The sequence below is a fragment of the Lagenorhynchus albirostris genome, chromosome 15 (assembly GCF_949774975.1).
Source record: "Lagenorhynchus albirostris chromosome 15, mLagAlb1.1, whole genome shotgun sequence".
NCBI classification, from domain to species: Eukaryota; Metazoa; Chordata; class Mammalia; order Artiodactyla; family Delphinidae; genus Lagenorhynchus; species Lagenorhynchus albirostris.
Genome location: NC_083109.1, coordinates 67,578,370 through 67,597,838, shown reverse-complemented (window position 1 = coordinate 67,597,838; position 19,469 = coordinate 67,578,370). Strand labels below are relative to the sequence as shown.

Below are 19,469 nucleotides of genomic sequence, written 5' to 3'. Positions count from 1 at the left end.
ACCAAAGACATCAACTTCATGGGAAATGTGAAGCTTGAAAGGTTTGGGGAAAAAAAACTTAAAAAGACATTTTGAGGACAATTGAACTCTACATAGGTGATAAAACAAGTGTTAAATTTCTTAGATATAATCAGTATTATGTAGTAAACTAACCTTATTCTCAGGAGATGCATACTTAATACATCTTGAAGCATCAAGATGTCTGCAGCTGACTTTCAAATGGTTCAGGGAAAAAAACAGTAGCAAAACTGTTAACAAATGGTGACTAGCTGACAGGTGTATGCATGTATATGGGCGTTCACTGTACTACTGTCAACTATCCTGTTTGAAATTTGTCAAAATAAAGAGAAAATTCAACATGATACATACATGTAACGAAAAGTATATTGATGGCATACAACTGGATATCCAACGATATGGGATTGGTTAAATAGAAATAATTTTACACAATGAAAGATTGGTGTTTTAAGTGAAAAGAGACTATAAACAGCATGATTCCATTTCCATAAAACACATACCAAAATGTTAAAGATTACCACCACGTGGTAGAAATAACATTGGCTTATTTTCACTAATCAGTATTTTCTAAATTATAAATACCATGTTTTGTGTAATAAACGAAAAACAGAAGTATTAAAAATCTGTGAAAACTGAGAGTAGTTCAGCAGCAGAAGCTGAGGAGTGAGGCTTGGGAAAGGCGTTCCCGGGCAGTGAAGCCTGAGCAGAGTTTCTAAGGCTCTGCCAGGGTCAGCCCCATGGCAAGGGCAAGAGACATGGAAGCGCCCCGTGTGCACAGATGTCATTTGTTCAGGCAGGGATATGGCTGGAGCGTGAACTCATGGGTGGGGTGACCTGTGGTTCAAGCTGTGGCCGGGATCAGGTCACGAAGTAGGGCCCTACTGTCTGGTAAGGAACTTGTTGGCAGTGGGTGCAGGATTTTCTGCAGGGAAGACACAGCTATACTTGAGCTCAGCGGTTGGCGGCAGAGGGTGGACTGAAGGGGATGAGTCTGCTGGTTACTAGAAGAACCCAAGAGAAAGACACAGATTTGGAGGATGGGATAAAGAGAGATGGACTGCAAAAATATTCTGGGGATAAAAATAGCAGTACTTGGTCAGATGACGGAGGAAGTTAAGTCTAGGATATTTCTCAAGCTTATGGCTTGGGCTACTGTGCTGGGTGAGTTGCTGTCTGAAACAGGGAATAGAGGAGGGTCAGATTGAAGAGGGAGACAGGGACTTCCCTGGTGGTCCAGCGGTTAAGACTCCATGCTTTCACTGCAGGGGAGTGGGTTTGATTCCCTGGTCGGGGAACTAAGATCCTGCATGCCACGTGGCACAGCCAAAAAGTTGAAAAAAAAAAAAGAGGGATATAATTTCAGTTTGGGACGATGGATTTATTTGTGGGATACCCAAGCAGATGACAGATAATGAGCCAGATCTCAAGGAAGACTCCGGGCTGGAGTCAGAGTGTTTGTGAGATGCTTTGCCTGGGCCTGTTCCCTCCTACTGCGAAGTTCCCACTGCGGATGCCCTCTCCCTCTGATAAGGGATTTACGTGGGAATGACTGACCCTCCACTCGTGAGATGGCCTCTTAGTGCTTAAGCCTAAAGTGAATTCTACTTCTTTCAGAAGAGCTGGGGTGGAGAAACTAGGAGAACTGTGTGAGACTTACCCCTTGAAATTTCTCTATCAAGTGCATATATTACTTACTGTCTTAGTTTTTTAAATGGTAGCCAAGCAATAAATGTCAAGGGTTGAAGTTTAAAAAACAAGTCATAAACACAAGTTAGTGCCCTTAAGACGTTAAACTGGGGAGAGAAAAGAAGAAAAAGTATGAAAGCAAAACAAGAAGTAGCCAAGTTCTTTCCTAAGTTCTCAGTACCACGAGCATCTGCACAGACTCTGGCATCAGGCAAATCTGGGTTCTGAATCACAGCCCTGGTCACTGACAAGCATATGACCTTGGCTAAGTCACTTCTCTAAGCCTAAGTTTCCTCCGATGGGTAAAGTGGGGCTGACAAGAGGGACATGGTGGAGTGGTGACAACGTAACGCGTGTGCGTAATCTGACCCACTGCCTGCCAATGGACAGACTCAGTGAAGGAGCTGACGTTACGGGACTTGCAGGCAGAGTATTTAAGAGCAAGTCCCCCGCGGAGAGAGGGTCCAGAAGAGGAACCCACTCTTCACCAAGGCTGGAGCCCTAAAGAAGGTCCTTTCCAAGTGATGTACCTGGCACACAGCAAGAGGTCCAATCCCTGCTGGGTGGTCTGCCACAGCTGCTGTTTTCTACAGTCCGCAGTATTCACCCGAAAGCCCCAGACTCACAATGAATGGAAGTCAACTAACACGTCTCGGACACTAAGGTTATTATGTTTGTGTGTTTGTGGAGGGCAGAGTAACAAGCCAATAAGAGCCCTGTGTGGTATTTCTACTCTGGAATTCTTGCGGAAGAAAACAATTCTCTTTCCCCTGGGGCTGCAAGTCTGGTAGAAGCTAAGTCAGGAGAGAACAAAGCAGAGCCAGGAGGTGGAGGGTCAGGCGCCTGATGAGACTGAAGCGCCTGCATAGGCCTAGGTCTGACACTGCGGATTTTCTGGTTACATGAGCCAAACCCTCTTGCGTAATTCATGTGAATTGGGTTTGTCACCAATAACCAAGAGTCCTCAGTCACGGACTCCTGGGGTCCTTAAATCTCAGACTTAGATGTGGGAGGGAAGCCAGAGTGATCAGAAGACAAGGGGACTCTACCCAGCGGGGGCGCGAGTTCCCTGACAACCTCCTCCTGAACCCCAGCTCCAGAAGCTGCAGTAACATACAGTACAAGACTCATGACGGGAAGCGAAAGAGAGTAGGGGTCACTGTGAAATTAAGATTAAAAACATATGGGAGGAGATTACTTTAAAGTGAGAGAAAAAAGCCATTAAAAAAAAATACAAGACTTGGGAGAAGGACTCAAAAACATAAGGATTATTGATTGGAAAGAACAGTTCTAGAAGATATATTAGGTGATATTACTAACATCATATCATCTGTATATTAGATGATATTGCTGAATTGATGTTAGTTTTCTTAGGTGAGGTAACCGTGTCATACTTAGGTATAACAATGGCCTTATTCTTCAGAGATGTTGCTTAAATATCCACAGGTGAAGTGCCATGATGTCTGCATGCCTGTCAAATGCTTCAGCAAAATAAAGTATGTGAGAGAAAGCAAATGGAGTTAATAGTTTAACAACTGATGAACCCAGGTGAAAGCATGAGGTGGTCACTAGCATTTTTCAACTTTCTGTAGGTTTGGAAATTTCCAAAACAAAAAAGGGAAGACAGCAAGGGATTGAAATTAGATATGGAGGAAAGTGGTAAAAATAGAAGAAACTTGAGAGCTAGGAGTTATAAAATGCGGTGAAGAGTAGGAAAGGTTCTATCAGTAGAATAAGATAGGCTAACAAGGCTTCAGAACAAAAATAGCCTTGATGAACTGGAAAAGCCAGAGGTTAATCCCAGCTGGAAGCAGCCGGGTGGTGTTGGCACAGGCCTCCAGGGTGGAAAGCACGTCAACTTCCTACAGCTGGCATGGGCTAGACAGACCGCTCGGGCAAAAGCAGGAAGAAGTCCTTGCCTCCTGCCCTAATGACAGTCTGTTCTGTGGCGTCCTGTTGTAGAAAGTGTTCTGTTAGCTACCCACAGTTGAGAAAATGCCAAGATATCTCCCCCCCAAATATGGTAAGAAATTCAGACTGGAGTTTATCTCATTCTCCATCTTAGGAGGGTCAATCATCCTATTCGTTTTAAGGTGCCTGCAATAACAGTTCAGAACTGGGATAGAGTCCAGAAGTACCCTCTGTGCAGACCGAAGATTCCCTAGGTGGGCAGCAGGCAACATATAGCACAGCCCCACCCGTCCCTCCCTCCCATATAACAGTCAGAGGCTTAAGAATCTAACAGTGTTGTTTCAGGATTATGAGGTATTGGAAAAGTGGAAAAGAGCCAGGAAGGGGCAGTGAGACCAGAACCTTCAGGAACATTTACAACGCAGGGGGAAGAGAAGAGAGGGTTCCAGTGGGAGTGGTGCTGGGTCAAAACCAGTTCTGACAAACTATAGTCACTCTTTGTGCCAAGGATTCTGCTTTTGTCCCATTTTTGGTAACAGATCTCCCTCCCTCCTCCTGGGTCTTTGTAGCTTGAGGCTAGAGCTACAGCTCCATCTCAGTGTTTCACCAAACACGTCCTCGAAGAGTGAAGTCACACGAGGTGCTAGGCGGGAGGCATAAGGGATGGGAGGCAGCTTCCCCTCCAATGCCTGGGGGCCGGGCCAAGGAGAACAGCCCTAACAGGGACATGGCTGACTGCCGAGGGGTAGTTTGACTAACACAGTGTAAAACAAATCAAACCCCTTTATCAACTATTTTCAGCAGGAACAAACTTGGATATACTTATACGCCAAATAAGACAGTAACATGGTACACCACAGCTGGCCAAAAATGGCTCTGGGCTCATTTCCAAATGTTGGTCAATCCCCAGTACAGATTAGGCGCGTGAAGAATTGTAAGGAAAAGAAGACGCAATTAATTATCAAACTTTAATTGATAGACTAATCTTACAGGATAAACAATAAGACAGCTAGTCAAGGTTACACTTAAAAAAACAATGCAGCAGCGCAAATCTAATAAGACTAAATACGTTCATCTCCTCCCAAACAGGCATTTGATTAAAAACAAAAACCAGAACAGAGCGTACACCACAAGGAAAACATGGTACTTATATATATTGTCAAATAATTCTGCAGAACTGGTTAAGAAACAAAGAGATTCTTAGAAATTCAGAAAGCAGTAGAACCACCCAGCCTGGCAGGTAAACTTGCCAGATGTCGCGCGCCTTGGAGGGCTCCTGACCGCCTGTAACTTCAGAAAGGCCACCAGGCCCCTCTGAGAAGGAAACAGGGGCCAGTCCTAACTGGAGATGACTTTTTCACAAAGCCTTAAGACAAAGGGACCATCTTTTCCCAAGACAACAGGCATGAGCAGAGGCAAGGAGAGAAAGAGGCGTCCCTCAGAGGATGCAGTGGAAAGCAAGCCGCCCTTGAGTGGCCCTTGGCACCCGGGGTCCAACCCACGCCCTTCCCTGCCCCCGGCAAAGAGGGCGAGCCAAGTGCGGAGCCCAGGACCGCTCCTCCAGGCACGTGGTTAGAGTGAGAGTAAGAAGAAAGGCAGCCCCTTCCGGCTGAAATACGGCAACTTTTCAGAGACGTGGCAAAGTAAGTTTCCTTGGCCCTTGTAATCTAAAGCAGCAACTCCGGAGAAAGTGCATCCTTAGTTCAGTTCGACTTCATTTAAAAAGAGCTAATGCTACTTGCCAAAGGCCCGTCATCGATTAAAATACTTAATACCAAAGAGTTCCAGTATGTGTCGGGACTGTCTTTCTACATTTTCTGACCGGACTGACCGGAACAGAGCTGAGGGGCCAGGCCGCGCAGGGACAAGCTTGTCACCATCCTGCCAAGTCGCCTCAGGGAGGGAAGGAAAGGCAGGCTGCCTGCGAGCGAGGGAGCGAGCCCTGCAGGGGGACCGCCGGCACGACCTCCCGAGAGAAAGCAGCGGCCTCGGCCACCCTGCCCTGCACGCACGCCCCGGGCCGCAGCGAGGGGATCACAGCCAGGGCTCTGCCCAGAAAGCATCCTGAGGGAAAAATGAACACCGTTGAGGCTACCGAAGGGCACAGAGTCTCAGTTTGCTAACACAGGTTTAGTCAGTACGTTCTGGCCCGTAAGATGATGAAGCGACCACTCACGGGGCCGAGTGACAAGCCAGTGAACTGCTGGGACCCAGGCACGGCTGTACACCCCACACTCCTCCCAGCGGCTCCTGGTGCCGCCCCCTCGGCTCTCCGGGGCTTCCAGCAAGGTCTCCACGGAGTCGGGAGCCAGAGCCCAAGATGGTTCCAGCAGATTTAGTGAGCTCTGTAAAGCAACACTCAGACAGGTCCATATGAAAAGATGTCATTTACATTATTTATATATCTCCAAGTAAGGAAAAAAGCACCATTTTACTTAAAATAAAAAGGCTCACACAGGCTTTGGTCCTGTCTTGAGATGACACCAGCCTGAGCGAGAGGCGGTTTGGCCCTCGGGGAGCAGGGAGACAGACGGGACACACGCTGTCACCGGGAGGGAGGGGCGTCAGGTGGCACGGGCAGCCACACAAGTGGGGGAAGTGAGGAGACCTGGCAGGAAGGGCCTCAGAGAGCAGACCCACGCGGCCAGTCTGGGGACGGAGACGCGTGCTTCAAGAGACCAAAAGCAGGCGTGTGGCACTGTCAGGACAAGCCTCCGGGACAGGGACGCCGGCCAACAGCAAGGGCAGTATTCCAACTGAGGTGACGCTCTTCTTGCTACGTGACCGCTTCCTCTGTAGGCCTGTCAACTGCAGAGGGAGGCTTCAACAAGAAGCAAAGAAGCACTCTTTTCTCCAGGAGCTGCGGGCCAACGAGGACAGAAAAGCTACAGTCACTGCTCCTTTTTCAAGGATGAAAACCAGGCAGTTTCCTGAACACTACACACTTCCCATACATACTTATGCCCCTCAAGAAAGCAACAGTAGGTTTTCCTGCCCAGATGCATAACTTGGCATTGACTACACCACGAAAAGCAAGAGTCTGTCTGGATGGGCTGGATTCCTGAACTACAGCTTAGAAGGGAAGCGCGCAGAATATCACCATAAACTGGCTCACAAGGAATAGTCATCTTAGGCGAACACATGCTAATACATTTCACAGAATGAGGGGTAACAGTCTAGAATCCAAAATGTGAAGTTTGGAACATCTCTCGCCAAACCTTACTATGAGGGCCTGCACCAGTGAGACGAGAATTGCAAAGACAGCGGCAGAGCAACAGCGAACAGCACAAAGGGTATCATTCACCAAGAGACCGTCCCTCATTCCAGAGTCAACCAAGCCATCGGGAGACAACAGAACTTCACGTGGACGAAGAACATAAGGGCTAAAACCAGAAGAGGGAGAGCTAATCACGAAAGCCATTTATCCCATTTTCGATGTTTAAATACATCGGCCAACCCACTAGGTCAGATGTCTTCTTCTTGAGAAAGGCAGCATCTCTGAACCTGGGATGAAGGACACTTGAACATAACACATGAGCAGAAGGACCCAATGGAGACGCGTAACTGAAAGAATCATTGGACTGCTGAAGACTTTCTCGAAACTTCTAAGGAAAGAAGGATCTGGGTCTGTGGCTGTAGGGCTGTGTAACTGGCTTCCACCTGGCTCCTCTCAAAGAGGTCTTTGTCGGCATACCCAGGCACACCTGTGCCAGGCTGGGCCTCAAAGCCGAATCAGTGAGGGCTGCAGACAACCGTCAAAGCAGCAGCGGATCTCCCCAGAGATCGGGGCCCAAAGGGCAAGACGTTCAGACAGGAGTCACTGCGACACACTCTGCTGCTCAACAGTCACCACGGCCAGTGTGAGCGACCCCGACCAGACCCACAGCTCTTCCTCTCCCGCCTAGTGCTCACGAGCAGCAGCGTGGCAGGAGGGAAGCCAGGAAAGGAAGTGGTGATGAGGTACAAGAGGAGGAACTGACATCTTTGGGTTTTTAAAACATAAATTCCAATCCAGGAAGTGGGAAAAATAAAAAGGGAAAGAATTCATTCTGAATCAATGGACAGAGAAATATGGCTTACTAACCCCACATTCTGCATACAATTTCATATAAGAGAGGGAAAAACCCACCCCAACTCATCACAACGCAGTCCAAATGTTTGCAACCAAAGAGTCATGAAAATATTTCAGGTGAAATCACTTAAAAAAAAAAGAAAGAAACCAAAAAGCTTTTGATAATTGCTTTCTAAACAAAATTGGTAGATCTACTCTCAAACACACTTAAGAGTATTCCACACAACATGTTCAGAATTCAGATTTATTGATTTCCACCATATTGACTTTTAAAAATGGTATGAAGCTGACTGCAAGAAAGGGAACTGGTGATTTTAAGTTAAAATTAAGCTAATGGTGAAAGTACATCACCTCTGGCTTCAGTCACCACATCACCTTAGATTGGATATAGATTTTTTTTGAACAAAGTTCCAGAACTCTGAAATCCAGGGATGCTGCAGGCCTCTCCCAGCAATGTCCTTCACTTTGGGTCAGTCTCCTGGGCCAGAGGTGAAAGTGCTTTCAAAAATACTGCCATTTCCCCAGCACAGTGTCTTTGATTGCATCCACATATTGAGTTGGAACCCAGTACACCCAGTAGTAAGAGGCTTCCGTGGGGCCCAACTGAAACGCCTGGAAGGGAAAAAGGAAAACCAAGCGGTACTTCAGAGGTCGGGAGACTGAGCAGGCAGCACAACAAACACGGGGAGGGCTGAGAAGTGAATTAATTAAAAGGGGAAGGGGAAAAAAAAAACTGTGCACATGGGGAGCATTCTCCTGTCAAAAATAAATGGATAAATAAAACATAAAAAGGTGGGAGAGTTAAGCATAGCCGATCCTAAAGCGGTGGTTCCCGAACTCGCGCGTGCAGCAGAGCCAGCTGGGGGCTTGTTAGAACAGAATGGTGGGCTCCAGCCCTTAAAGTTCCTGGTTCCAGAGAGGTGGGGCGGGGCCTGAGGATCTGAATTTCTAACAAGTTCCCAGGTGATGTAATACTGCTGATCCAGAGACCAGTTTGAGAACCACTGCCCTAGGAAAACTGTCACACATGCAGGAGGAAACAGACATGAGTGTTCAAAGCAGCACTGTCAGAAATGATAAAAACCTGGAAACAACCTACATATCCATCAGTAAGGGAACGCAAAATTAAAAGTGACCTACTCGTATGAATACTAGATTTACTTTTACAAGGTATGAACTGGATCTAGAGTTAATACAGACAGATCGTAATGTCGAACCAAAAAAAAGCAAGTTGCAGAACGATACATACCATGATACCATTTATGAAAACTGAAAAAACACAAAACAATACTGTAGCTTGGTCATGGATATACGTGAAAATAAATGCACAGAGAGATGGAAGGATCCACATGATAAATCATGATAATGGCAATGGGGGGAGGGGAAGACAATGGGGACATATTCACTGCTGGTATATTTTCTTTTATTTAAAGCAAGATTGAAAACAAGTTACAAAATATTTACAATAGTCATTTCTTGGTGATGGATATATGGGTTTGTTATAGTACTCTCGGTCCTTTTCTATGCTTTTTAACATTTCTCTAAGGTGACATTCCCCCCTTTTCTAAGGTGACCTGTGAATCTAGCTAGTGAAATGGCATCTGCAAAGAGGGAAATAAACACTTTCATTAAGACAAAGGCCAAGGTGCTACTTAATGGCGTTTAGAAAAGAAATGGGGCGATTAGAACCCACCTCTGCCAGCAATGACTCCAGAGGGAAATCAGCATTTAAACTAAATACAAAGGCATTAGCCATCCACACCACCTCCTTAAAAGATGTCCAAAATGGTCCACTCTACTTGTTTGAAATCCTTCTTCCCAGGCTGTCTGAAAACTGGGACTGCAAACCCTACCGGGTCAAACTGGTGAGACAGATGTTTCGAAAGGGAGTGAAGGGGCCCAACTGAAAATATTAAAATCCAACTTTTAAAACAGAAAAATTCACTGAGCAGGCAAAACAAATCACCTGCACTCCTTTAAAGACTACAGAGACTAGTGGCGGAAGGGCCACCCGAGGGCCTGAAAGGAGCCTGTGTCGTCGTCGCCACTGCCCGGAGGACACCCATGAGCTGTGCACCCAGGGCTGCATGGCCAGCCATGGCCTGACGAAGCCCCTGAGCTGACAGACCCCGACAGGGCAGCAGAGGGGACACGACTGGCTGACCTCCTAGAGCCAGGGGACCTGTCATCTGCCCAGAGAGAACCGCCATACCTCGAGATCCCCTTTTCCCGGACCTCCCAACACCTCCCTGCGCCGTGAACCCTGGAGGCCAAACCGCAGCCCAGACCGCTGGCTCCTGCTCCTCCCTGGGCTGGGCCGCCGCCGCCCACGGTCACCTCCTCAGCGAGCAAGGGAGGCAGCCCCGCCCACACCCTATCACCGCTCAGCTCAGGTCTCTGGCACAGCAACTTCGGAGCAAGGTGGCTGAACTTCCTTTTTAAAGCAGTCCCTTCAACAGTGCTGGGGAGACAGGTGTCTGCCTAAGCTGCTCAGGGAGTCTCGCCACGGAACTCCTGCTCTGTTCTGCAGACCTGGGGAATGCCTCCAGATGTGCTGTCTGGGAAAGAGCAGCCGCTCTCTTTAGAGCACAACTCCTTGCTTAACCAGGTCACAGCTCCACCCTCCCCACAGGGTCCTCGGCCCCTCGAGGGCTGCCCCCCGGGATAAGCAACATCACTGCAGAAAGGGGCAGCCTGGTGCCCTCACAGACGCCAAGGCGAGTGGGAGGTTTTGTTTCATACGCAAGACAAAACTTAAAATGAAGACCCACAAGCCATTAACCTCCTCTTTATATTTATTTTCCTGGTCTAAAAACAAAACATTACAGATATGAAAGATGCAGCAGAGATAAAGTGTCTCCCCTTTAAACTGCTGGGGGCGGGGTGCGGTTTGCAAAATAAACAGAACGAGGAATAGGTCACGGATTAAGTTCTAAGAATGGGAAGACAACATGAGGGTCTTAACCCTGCGCGTCTTCTCAACACTGAGTACTCTCCTCAGTGAAACATCCATCCCCTGTTAGAGGAGCAGAAGCAGGAGTCTAGGGAGGGCCAGGCCACGCCGGCTACTTACCATCATGTGGTAGTCTTCGTGTCCTTCGATAGGTTCACTGACCACATTTTTAATGGAACCCATGGGCAATTTCTCAGTCCGCTCTAAGTTAAGAGGGATTACAGTGATTATTAAAGGCCCCCCTGCTCTACTCCTGTGACTCAGCAGTCCCTCCTCAGGGCTCGTGGCTGGGGGAATCTCTCCCCACCCTCTCGGGACGACGGGAAAGATCTGGTCAGTGCACCTCCAGCCCTGCTTGGGAGTTGGGAACTTCTTAGGGGCAAATGGGGAACTGGACTTGACAGAGGTATATTAAAGGTTTCTGAGAGCAGAGGTATAGCTTGCCTGGTGTTACTCTGTAACGTCTGATGATTAATAAACACCCAAGAAATTCCTCTGCACCCTTATTGCCAAGCCCAGCCCTGGCTGAGGTCTTTGGCACCTGGGATAGCCAAGGGGACCAAAAAGAGGCAACTGCATGCCCCTGTGACTTGTACAGGAAGGGGGATGCTTGGGGCTTTAAGACCAGTTTCTATCCCTTGATCCTGCTCACTCACCGCCCTCCCATTCCCTCCCTTGGTCCCCCACCCCTCCAAATACACACACTTGAAGAAGTTCTCTGAGAGCATTCATAACCTCTTATGATTAACACTCTAAATGCCACTTATCACATGGGGTGAGAAGACATTTTGCAGCAAGTTTAAGGATGGCAGGTAAGAAAAAGGAGGCAGCGAGGGATGCCTGGAGTGAGATGAGACTGGAGGTGAGCTGAGGGCAGCAGGACAGGGCTGGTGGCAGGAGAGGTGGGGGCACCTACACAACAAAGCCACCGCCCAGAAGCAGCAGACACCTCAGGGAGGAGTTCTCAGCACATGGAGAAACCAAGCTGGAAAACTCATTACAGGCTTTGCAGAAAGCAAAATCTGGAAAACGAATAAGTTGACAAAACAAACCAGGAACTCAGAGCCCTGACCTGTCGTCTAGTTGGTGACTCGAGACATGTTACTTCCATCCTGTGGGCCTTGGTCTCTGAAAAATGGGGATGAGGAGATGGGACCTGAAGATGTTCATTCAGATTTTGACTTTCATTGGCTCTAAAACAGTGACCCACAGGTAGGACCTGACCAGCACTTATCTTTAAGATGGAAACTTTTAAAAACATCAGCCATTTTGAATTGTCCAGAGATTTCACACAAAAATATGAACTTCTGGCTTCTCTTGAAAACACAGAAGATTCAACAATCCTGGGCCCACATTCCTGAGTGACAGCAATCAGCTAGATTAGAGACTCGAGTTCCCTACAAGCAGGGCACATGCTCCCCCGAGGCGGCTCCACGTGGTCACAGGTCCCAGTTCCTGCCTGGAGCTCGTTCTTCCCCCTCCACTGGGCCTGAGGCTGTCAGTGCTGCCTTCTACACACGCTACCGCAGAAGCCCCTGAGTGCCACTCGGTAAAGCACCCCATCGAGAAAGAGGCCAACTAGCAGCTGGGATGGTCACGTCAGCAGAAAGATGAAGCCAGTGGCTGGCAGCCAACTCCCAGAACAAGCTGTCCTCCTCGGACAGTGCTGAGGACACCCAGGTGACAGGACTACTGGGCTCCCAAGTGAGAAGAAAGCCTGAGGTACACTGACACAGCAGTCTGGGTGGGAATGGAAAGCCTGGCCTTGGTCAACCCTTGAAGACATGAATGTTCACGGCCAGGCTCTTTAACAAGGCTAGTGAGTAATGCGGCTCTCAACAGCTCTGAAGCCCTGATACATCAAGATTCTTCTAGAGCTCTGCCTTTGTGCCAAAGCAGAAAGGCAGCTGCTCCTACAAGCTGAAATAAAACCTCTAACTCACGTGTGGGAGGTTCTCTTTAGCCCCTGCAGTTACGATGTTGGCTCCTATACAACTTCATAACCTGAAAACACTCCCTGAGGAACCAACGAACACTGACACACTTAGTCCTCGTCCAGCTCCCCTGCCTGCACCCACCCTCTGGGCCAGCATCCTTAGTCCCTGCCTCCCATTAGGCTGCCCGAGTGAAAGTGCAAGCCTAGGAAGAGGCAGGCTCTCAGCAAGTCAATGCAATAGTGGAGAACTAAGCAAAATCACCTGCAAGGTCATGAATAAGTGACGACCTGACAGAGGCAGGGCAGCTCACAATTAAAAAAAACTGATGATGTGACAGGCTCTGCAGAAGAGAATGACCTGCTAAAGGGTTCAAAGGCCCCTGGGAATGATGGGAAAGCCCTTAAATATTATGCACAACTTGCTTTGCCCATGCAGTTAGAGTCGAAAGTGAAATGAAGACTATAGCAAGGAATCATAAACTTGTTAGAAAACTCAAGCATTTTGGCCATTTCAATTTTTGTTCATTTTAAGAATCAGGATAGGGTTGAAAACAGAAACATTTTCATATTTCACATGATTAAAATCTCACTCCCCATCACCCCTACTCCAATTATTTTCCATAAAACTTTGGTCCCATTTTAAGCAGAATCATACTAAATGGCCTGTCCCTGAAACCAAGTAACCTCAGACGATGAGATCCCCTATACTTCTCTTTACCATTTACCTCGAACACTGAATACCTACAGTGCTGGCCAGAAACAGGTGAATTAGGCATGTTCGGTTCCCTCCAGGAATCTAACAGGGGGACAGACAAGTCAGAGAGTAATGAGTGCTCTGAGGATATAACGGGGCTCTCTATGAACAGAAGGGGCAGCAATTCATTTGGAGGGTGGGGGAGATATCAGGGAAGGCTTCATTAGGAGAGCACATTTAGGTAGGACCTCAGAAGACTTTGTTAACAACAGGAATGGGAAATAGGCATTCTGGGTAAGGGCACAGCAATGAGCAAAGACATGAGCTGTGCAAAGCATGGTGGGAAGCTCAGGGAGTGATGCAGTTGAAGTACGTAGGGCACAACAATGCAAGTGGGGCAGGAAGTGAGGTCAGAAACTTAAACTGGGCCCCACCGTTGAGAATACGGGACACTGTGTTTAGGCATTTGAACTTGGCCTTAAAGAGCGCAAGGTTTTTGAGCACAGGAACCAGTGAGGAAAAACCAGTACAGAAGATGGGCAGGACAAAAGAGATCCCGGATGGGGCAGGGATATAGGTTAATTTGCTTTAACAGACCAAGATTTGAGATGCTAGGAGTTAACTGGCACAACAGAGTGGCAAAGAAAGGGACACAAATAATTCTGGAATGTAACTGACAAGACTTTGAACCATCTGGGGGAAGGGAGAGGGAGGACAGTCAGAGACACTTCCCAGCAAAAAGCAAGCCTGATTCACAGGCACAGGCAGGGTAGGGGCGGGGAAGCAGAGGGCAACCAGGAAGGGAAGGAGGGGCAGGTCCCTAGTACAGGGGCAAACTCTGATATACAGGAGCCAGGCAGGTGACATAAATTAATAAAGCTGGCTACAATAAAAGATAAATGAAACAGTGAGGACTACAGCATGGACCCCCTGAAACCACTGCTCAGCTCCGTCTGATCGTTGCCATGTGAAAATGCAGGTCCAGAATGGCTAGATCTTTTGCTTCTTTTCAAGAGAAGCACAAAAAAAAAAAAAAAAAATCAGATCCAGTGAAACCTCCCGATTTTCACAGATTGTGTGTAAACTCATAAAACCCTCGTCTGTGGACTAGACCTGGCCCTAAGGCCACACGTTTGGAACCTCTGGTTTTGGCTGCAACTGAAGAGCCAATGTCTGATGGATTGGCCCTGAGATCAGACTAAAAAGAATGAGGGAAGAGGGTCCAAATAGAAGGCGAGCATCAAAAAGAAAAACTGAAAGCCAGGAGCACACAAAGCACAGTGGAGAAGGATTTCAGAATGAGGAGCAGAATTGCACCCAAGGCCACGCCCTGCAGGGTACGAGAGGCAGTGAGCCAGGAAGAGGTGAGAGCAGTCCGTACCTTTAGTGCCGATCCACAGCTGGTCTTGTTCTAGCTTAAAGGTAAGTCTCACTTTTCCCCCGGACTTATTGTACATGCCAGATAAGGGTACAGCTGGCAGGCGCTCCTGGAGACACAAGAGCATGGTAAGAGAGGGAGGAACCAGAAACAAGGCGAGACAGGAAAAGAAGACGGGACAAGACTCGAGGACTGATTGCAGGAACCTCAGGAAGTCAGAAGGTGGTCTGGTTCCTTTTCAGAATGCTCACAAAGGAGTTCGGCTTACCTGGGCACCCTTAACAGACGGCATCACATCTTCGGGTTTTCCTTTATCCAATACTTTCCTGTGTTGCTATAAGTCAGAAGAGATAATTAAATGAAACAGCTGACTGCATTTTATCTATTATTACCTCTTTGAAAAAGAGAATGAAGAAAGCCTTAATGTTTTGGTTCAAAAGCTTTTTGTGACTACAGATATGGGTCCTTTGACACTACAGAGCAGTGCTGTCCAGCAGAAATTTCCATGATGGAAATGTTCTATATCTATGCTGTCCAAAACAGTAGCCATGAGTCACCTGTGGCTATTAAGCACTTGAAACGTGGCTAGCATGAGTAAGGAACTGAATTCTTAATATTACTGAACTTTAATCAGCCACATGTGGCTACCACATTAGACATCAAAGCTCTAGAGCAATCAGAATTTCCAGAGTGCTAATTCAAATAAACTCCACTTCCTTCTCCCCCTCCCCCGAAATCACCACTGAAAGAATTAAACATCAAGATAAGACAGCCACAAAGGGTGCTTGCTCTCCTGGCATGTATGAAACAGGACAGCCATTTCTGTCAACTTAAACTCCCAGAGAAACCTATAAGGATGCTGAGAATCAGCTTAGCTGCCCTAGAAGGGGCACTCCTTCAACAAATGGAGACTCAGTCCACTGCACAAATCTTCCCCATAACCCCACCCTCAACCCCAGCTAAACAGAAAGCTCAGGAGCCACATTTCCAAAGAGAAATGCTGATTACTCTAAAGCCTGACATTAAGAAGTCTCTAACCCCACTCCCACCTCAGGAGTCTGAAGCAGCTCATTAAGGGTTCTAATGAGGCTCATGGCCCCCTAAAACTGTTTCTGTCTGGCCCAAATGCCTGAGTCTTGTTTCCTCTCCATCTGTGGCTTTACAGGTACAGTCGCTGTCTGGTCAAGCTAGAACTGTAGGGTAACAAGTGGGTAGAGGGTAAACATTTAATCGAATTTACGGACCAAGTGGCCAAGAGCCAGCTTAAACCCGCACGGGCATGGTGGAAACCCTCTGGCAGGAATAAACTCAACACTGCCAGACTACTAGCAAAATGTCAGTCTACATATCAGCCCTAGATTCTTGAGCAAGCTGACGAAAAGCCAGGAGAACGGGTCCCTCTCAGTAGGCCACGTTATGCCTCATAACCGGCATCAACGGAACAAAGCTGCGTGGATTAGAAGCCTAACTGGACTCATACCTCACAAGTACCTTTTGAAGTATTTTCCCTTCACTGTGGAGAACACTTCTAAAGCCTGTTAAGCTACCATTAGTAACTCAAAACCTGTATTTATGCTCCAAGGGTGTAACCAGTGGGAAGGCTCATTCATGTCTGACATGTTCCTATTTGACAATTTCATACATTGCGGCGGAGGAAGATATGAAAATGGAAATGCACTCATTTAGTTACAAGACATTATCATCCCATATTTAGAGGCAAAAATATCCAAATAAACACATTTTAGATGTTAATATAGGTTTACAGTCTCTTATCTGAAAGCCTAAGGACAAATATTTTGTACTTTATAAAGTCTAAAACTTTTAAGAATTTTATAAACGTAATACAGTTTTTCTTTTTTTGTCATAATATGGTTTTAAACTACACTACATAATATTCTTTGTGAAGTCTAGGACAGTACCTTGTTACCAAATATGTTAATATTTCTAGGGCAAAACATGACTATTCACACTAATTCTGATCAGGTTTTGCTGCCAAATTTATAAAACCACTTGAGTTTTCAGACTCTTTTGGGGTTCTGGAAGCACATATAAGGGATTACGGACCTGTAACAGAAAATTGTGTCCTTCTCACACTGTTGGCCATGTGCCTTGGTGCCTAAGGTCACTGAAACTGATGTTGGTCAAGGTTGGTTTACTCTCCTCAGGATACAGATTAAGTTGAGAATATCTATTTTCCTGGAACACATTAAGAGTAGCCAGGAGACTCCATAACTACAGGTGGGGTTAGCTGGGTGATAAGATCACAAGTGATGGTTCTTCCAATCAGTTCCTTCCACAGTGAAACACGCTTACTTTTCCCAATCACAAAAAAGAATCTGAATGGCTACAATGAGCACAAAACAGGCTGGATCTCTTCCATCCAAAATGACCAACAAAGCATGTAAAAATTCAGGCCCCCGTTTCACAGACCAGGAAGAGGGAAAAAAGAAAATCAGCAGAGTTATCTTCCTAGTCAGCTTCATTTGGCTTCCTGAAACAGTCAGTTTTAGAGGAACCTCTGAAAGCTATTGATTTCCATGCCTATCCAGAAAAGGGCTTGTTGACGTGAGGGAAGCCACAAGCCAAAAAAACAAATGCAAGCACTTGTGTAAAATGGAGGATTAATTCCAATAGTGGCATTTTTCTCTGGCACTAAATAGGAGAGAAACCCACATCTGCTTCATTTCAATACCTGGTCTAAAGCCTGCCTTTACAAAGGCCTTATCCTAAAGTAGATAGACTTGAGACACACTGACCCGCCAGATGAGACAAAGATGCAAATCTCAGGTAGTTGTCACCTCCACTCAACAGCCAGCCGCACCCAACTGCTGCCATAAATTTCCATCATGGGCCCTGTCCAAAAAGGAGCTTATTCTAGAAAGGATACAACCAGCCTAGGCTTGAGAGGACAAAGCCTCACACTTCCCAGGACCAACAATCACACGACAGACTCACTTTCTGCCTGCAGAGAGGCTCCTTCTTGTTCTCTTCGGCCTTTGCGTCCTGCTGGGCAGCATCTTTGGGTGTGTTTACTGCTAAAACATCATTTATCGTGGAGCCAACCACCATGATCTTGGCTCCACTGGTGACTTTTATTTCTCTCAACGTCTTATCCTCAGGGACAAGTCCCTTATACATGACTTTCTGCATGGCAGGCGGGAGACCTTGAGAAAAGGTAGAGGACAGTGAAAGGAAGAAACGAAAAACATTCTTGCACAACAGACCCGAAAGTGAATACTGCTCTATTGCCAATTACTTTTGTGCACTCAGGCAATTCACAACCTCTCTGAGTCTCCAGAACTTCATAAGAGTAATGACAATAGTTCCTTCTGTACGAACTCGTTTTAAGGACTAAGATATAATAAATACGGAGCATTTAGTGCAGCACCTGGTATTTAATAACTGATCAATAAATATCAGCTATCATTCATTCCAAGTTGTTCCTCAACCATCTTGTGACTCAAATATTAAGTGAGAGTCCACAAACCTCAGGGATATAGAAACCAATAAGGTTTCTGTTTTTATGGAGCTTACAGAATATGTGCAGAAAATGTAAAAAGAAAATCATTTTGGATGGCAAACTGCTGTAAATAAGAAAAAACTAAGTAACACGAGCATCTGTGAAGGGGCCAGCATGAGAGCCAAAAACAGTGTTTCCTGAACTTCCCTTATTAGAAGTACCTGAGGCATTTGCTAAAAATAATTCCTGGCCACATTCCAGACCCACTGAATCAAAATCTCCAGGGGGAAGGGCCTAGGAGCTGTAAATTTCACAAGCGCCTTAGGTGATTTTATTAGAGATGTTAGAAGCACAAGTTAGAAACTTGGGCCGAAGAGTCAGAAATGGACTTGAATCCCAGCTCAGCCACTGACTAGCTCTGACTTCGGGTCTCATTTTCCCCACCTGAATAACAGGCACATTACTACTTACTTGGGAGGACTGTTGTGAGCACTAAGAACGCTGATGCAAGGAAAGAGGCCAGCGCGGTGCCTAGCACAGCGTCAACCCTAGGTAGGTGAAGTGGGAAAGGCTGTCAGAGCCACGGGGATTACCTGTAATCGAGTGAATCTTCTGTTTTAGCTCGGAGCCTGTGCTATCCAGGGGAAACTTCACGTCGTGCTTAGTCTTGTTCCAGATGATCTTCAGGTCCACCAACTCCCTGCCCGCGCCGCCGCCCGCGTCCTCGCCGTTGCTGACCGAGGCCTGGGCCGCGAGGTCCCCAGGGGGCTGGGCCGGGGCAGGCTGCAGACTGCCTCGCGCGGCGCAGGAGTCCTCGGCCGCCGCCCCCGCCGCGGCTTCGGCCTCCAAGCAGCTGAGGGGCCGCGCGGGCCCCTCTGTCGCCACGGTCTCGGCCTCCGTGTCCATGCCCGGTTCCTCCATGCCTGCAAGGGGGTTAGGGGGTGGGCGCTCGCCGCGGGCTGGGCCTGGGACCGGATTCTGCCCGGGCGCCCGCCGGACCGCCGCTCCCGAGCCAGACTGCTCCCCCCGCCGCGCCAGGCCGCATCCCCCAGGGGCTCCCGCTTCACCTCGGCCCGACCCGGGCGCCCGCCACCCCCTCCACACTCACCATCCGGGGCTCCGGCCGCCGCCATGATGATTGTGTACAACACCCACCGCTCCCGCAGAGGCCGCCGGGAAAAGGCGAGCTGGCTGAGATTGGCCCCGGTAACAGCCCCTAATCGCGCACAGCCTGGCCGGAAACAGGTGGAGGTTTCTATGGAGACCCGCCTCCTCCGCTTCCCCGGCCCGGCCCCTGCCACGCTTTAGCTTTAAAGAACCCGGGGGGCGGGCCCGGGAAATCGCCCGCTCGCTGGACTCTT

At 47.7% G+C, this 19,469-nt stretch overlaps 1 protein-coding gene across 5 annotated transcripts; it reads right to left on the bottom strand.

Moving 5' to 3' along the window:
* Positions 1–4,569: 4,569 nt before the first annotated feature.
* On the bottom strand, positions 4,570–19,399 carry UBFD1 (ubiquitin family domain containing 1). Of its 5 annotated transcripts, XR_009535165.1 has the most exons (9): positions 19,217–19,399; positions 18,702–19,031; positions 17,604–17,812; positions 14,917–14,982; positions 14,652–14,757; positions 13,322–13,372; positions 11,713–11,768; positions 10,761–10,843; positions 8,242–8,299 (listed from the first exon to the last, which is right to left on the bottom strand). XR_009535165.1 is itself a non-coding variant. In XM_060122674.1 (8 exons), the coding sequence occupies exons 1-7, from the start codon at positions 19,239–19,241 to the stop codon at positions 10,763–10,765; spliced, it is 888 nt and encodes a 295-aa protein (XP_059978657.1). In that variant the 5' UTR covers positions 19,242–19,398; the 3' UTR covers positions 8,160–8,299; positions 10,761–10,762. The 5 variants fall into 5 exon arrangements, 3 of the variants coding, with proteins under 3 accessions (XP_059978656.1, XP_059978658.1, XP_059978657.1); XM_060122674.1 differs by lacking the exon at positions 11,713–11,768 and having other exon boundaries at positions 8,160–8,299; positions 13,302–13,372; positions 19,217–19,398; XR_009535164.1 differs by lacking the exon at positions 11,713–11,768 and having other exon boundaries at positions 8,244–8,299; positions 19,217–19,398.
* Positions 19,400–19,469: the final 70 nt, after the last annotated feature.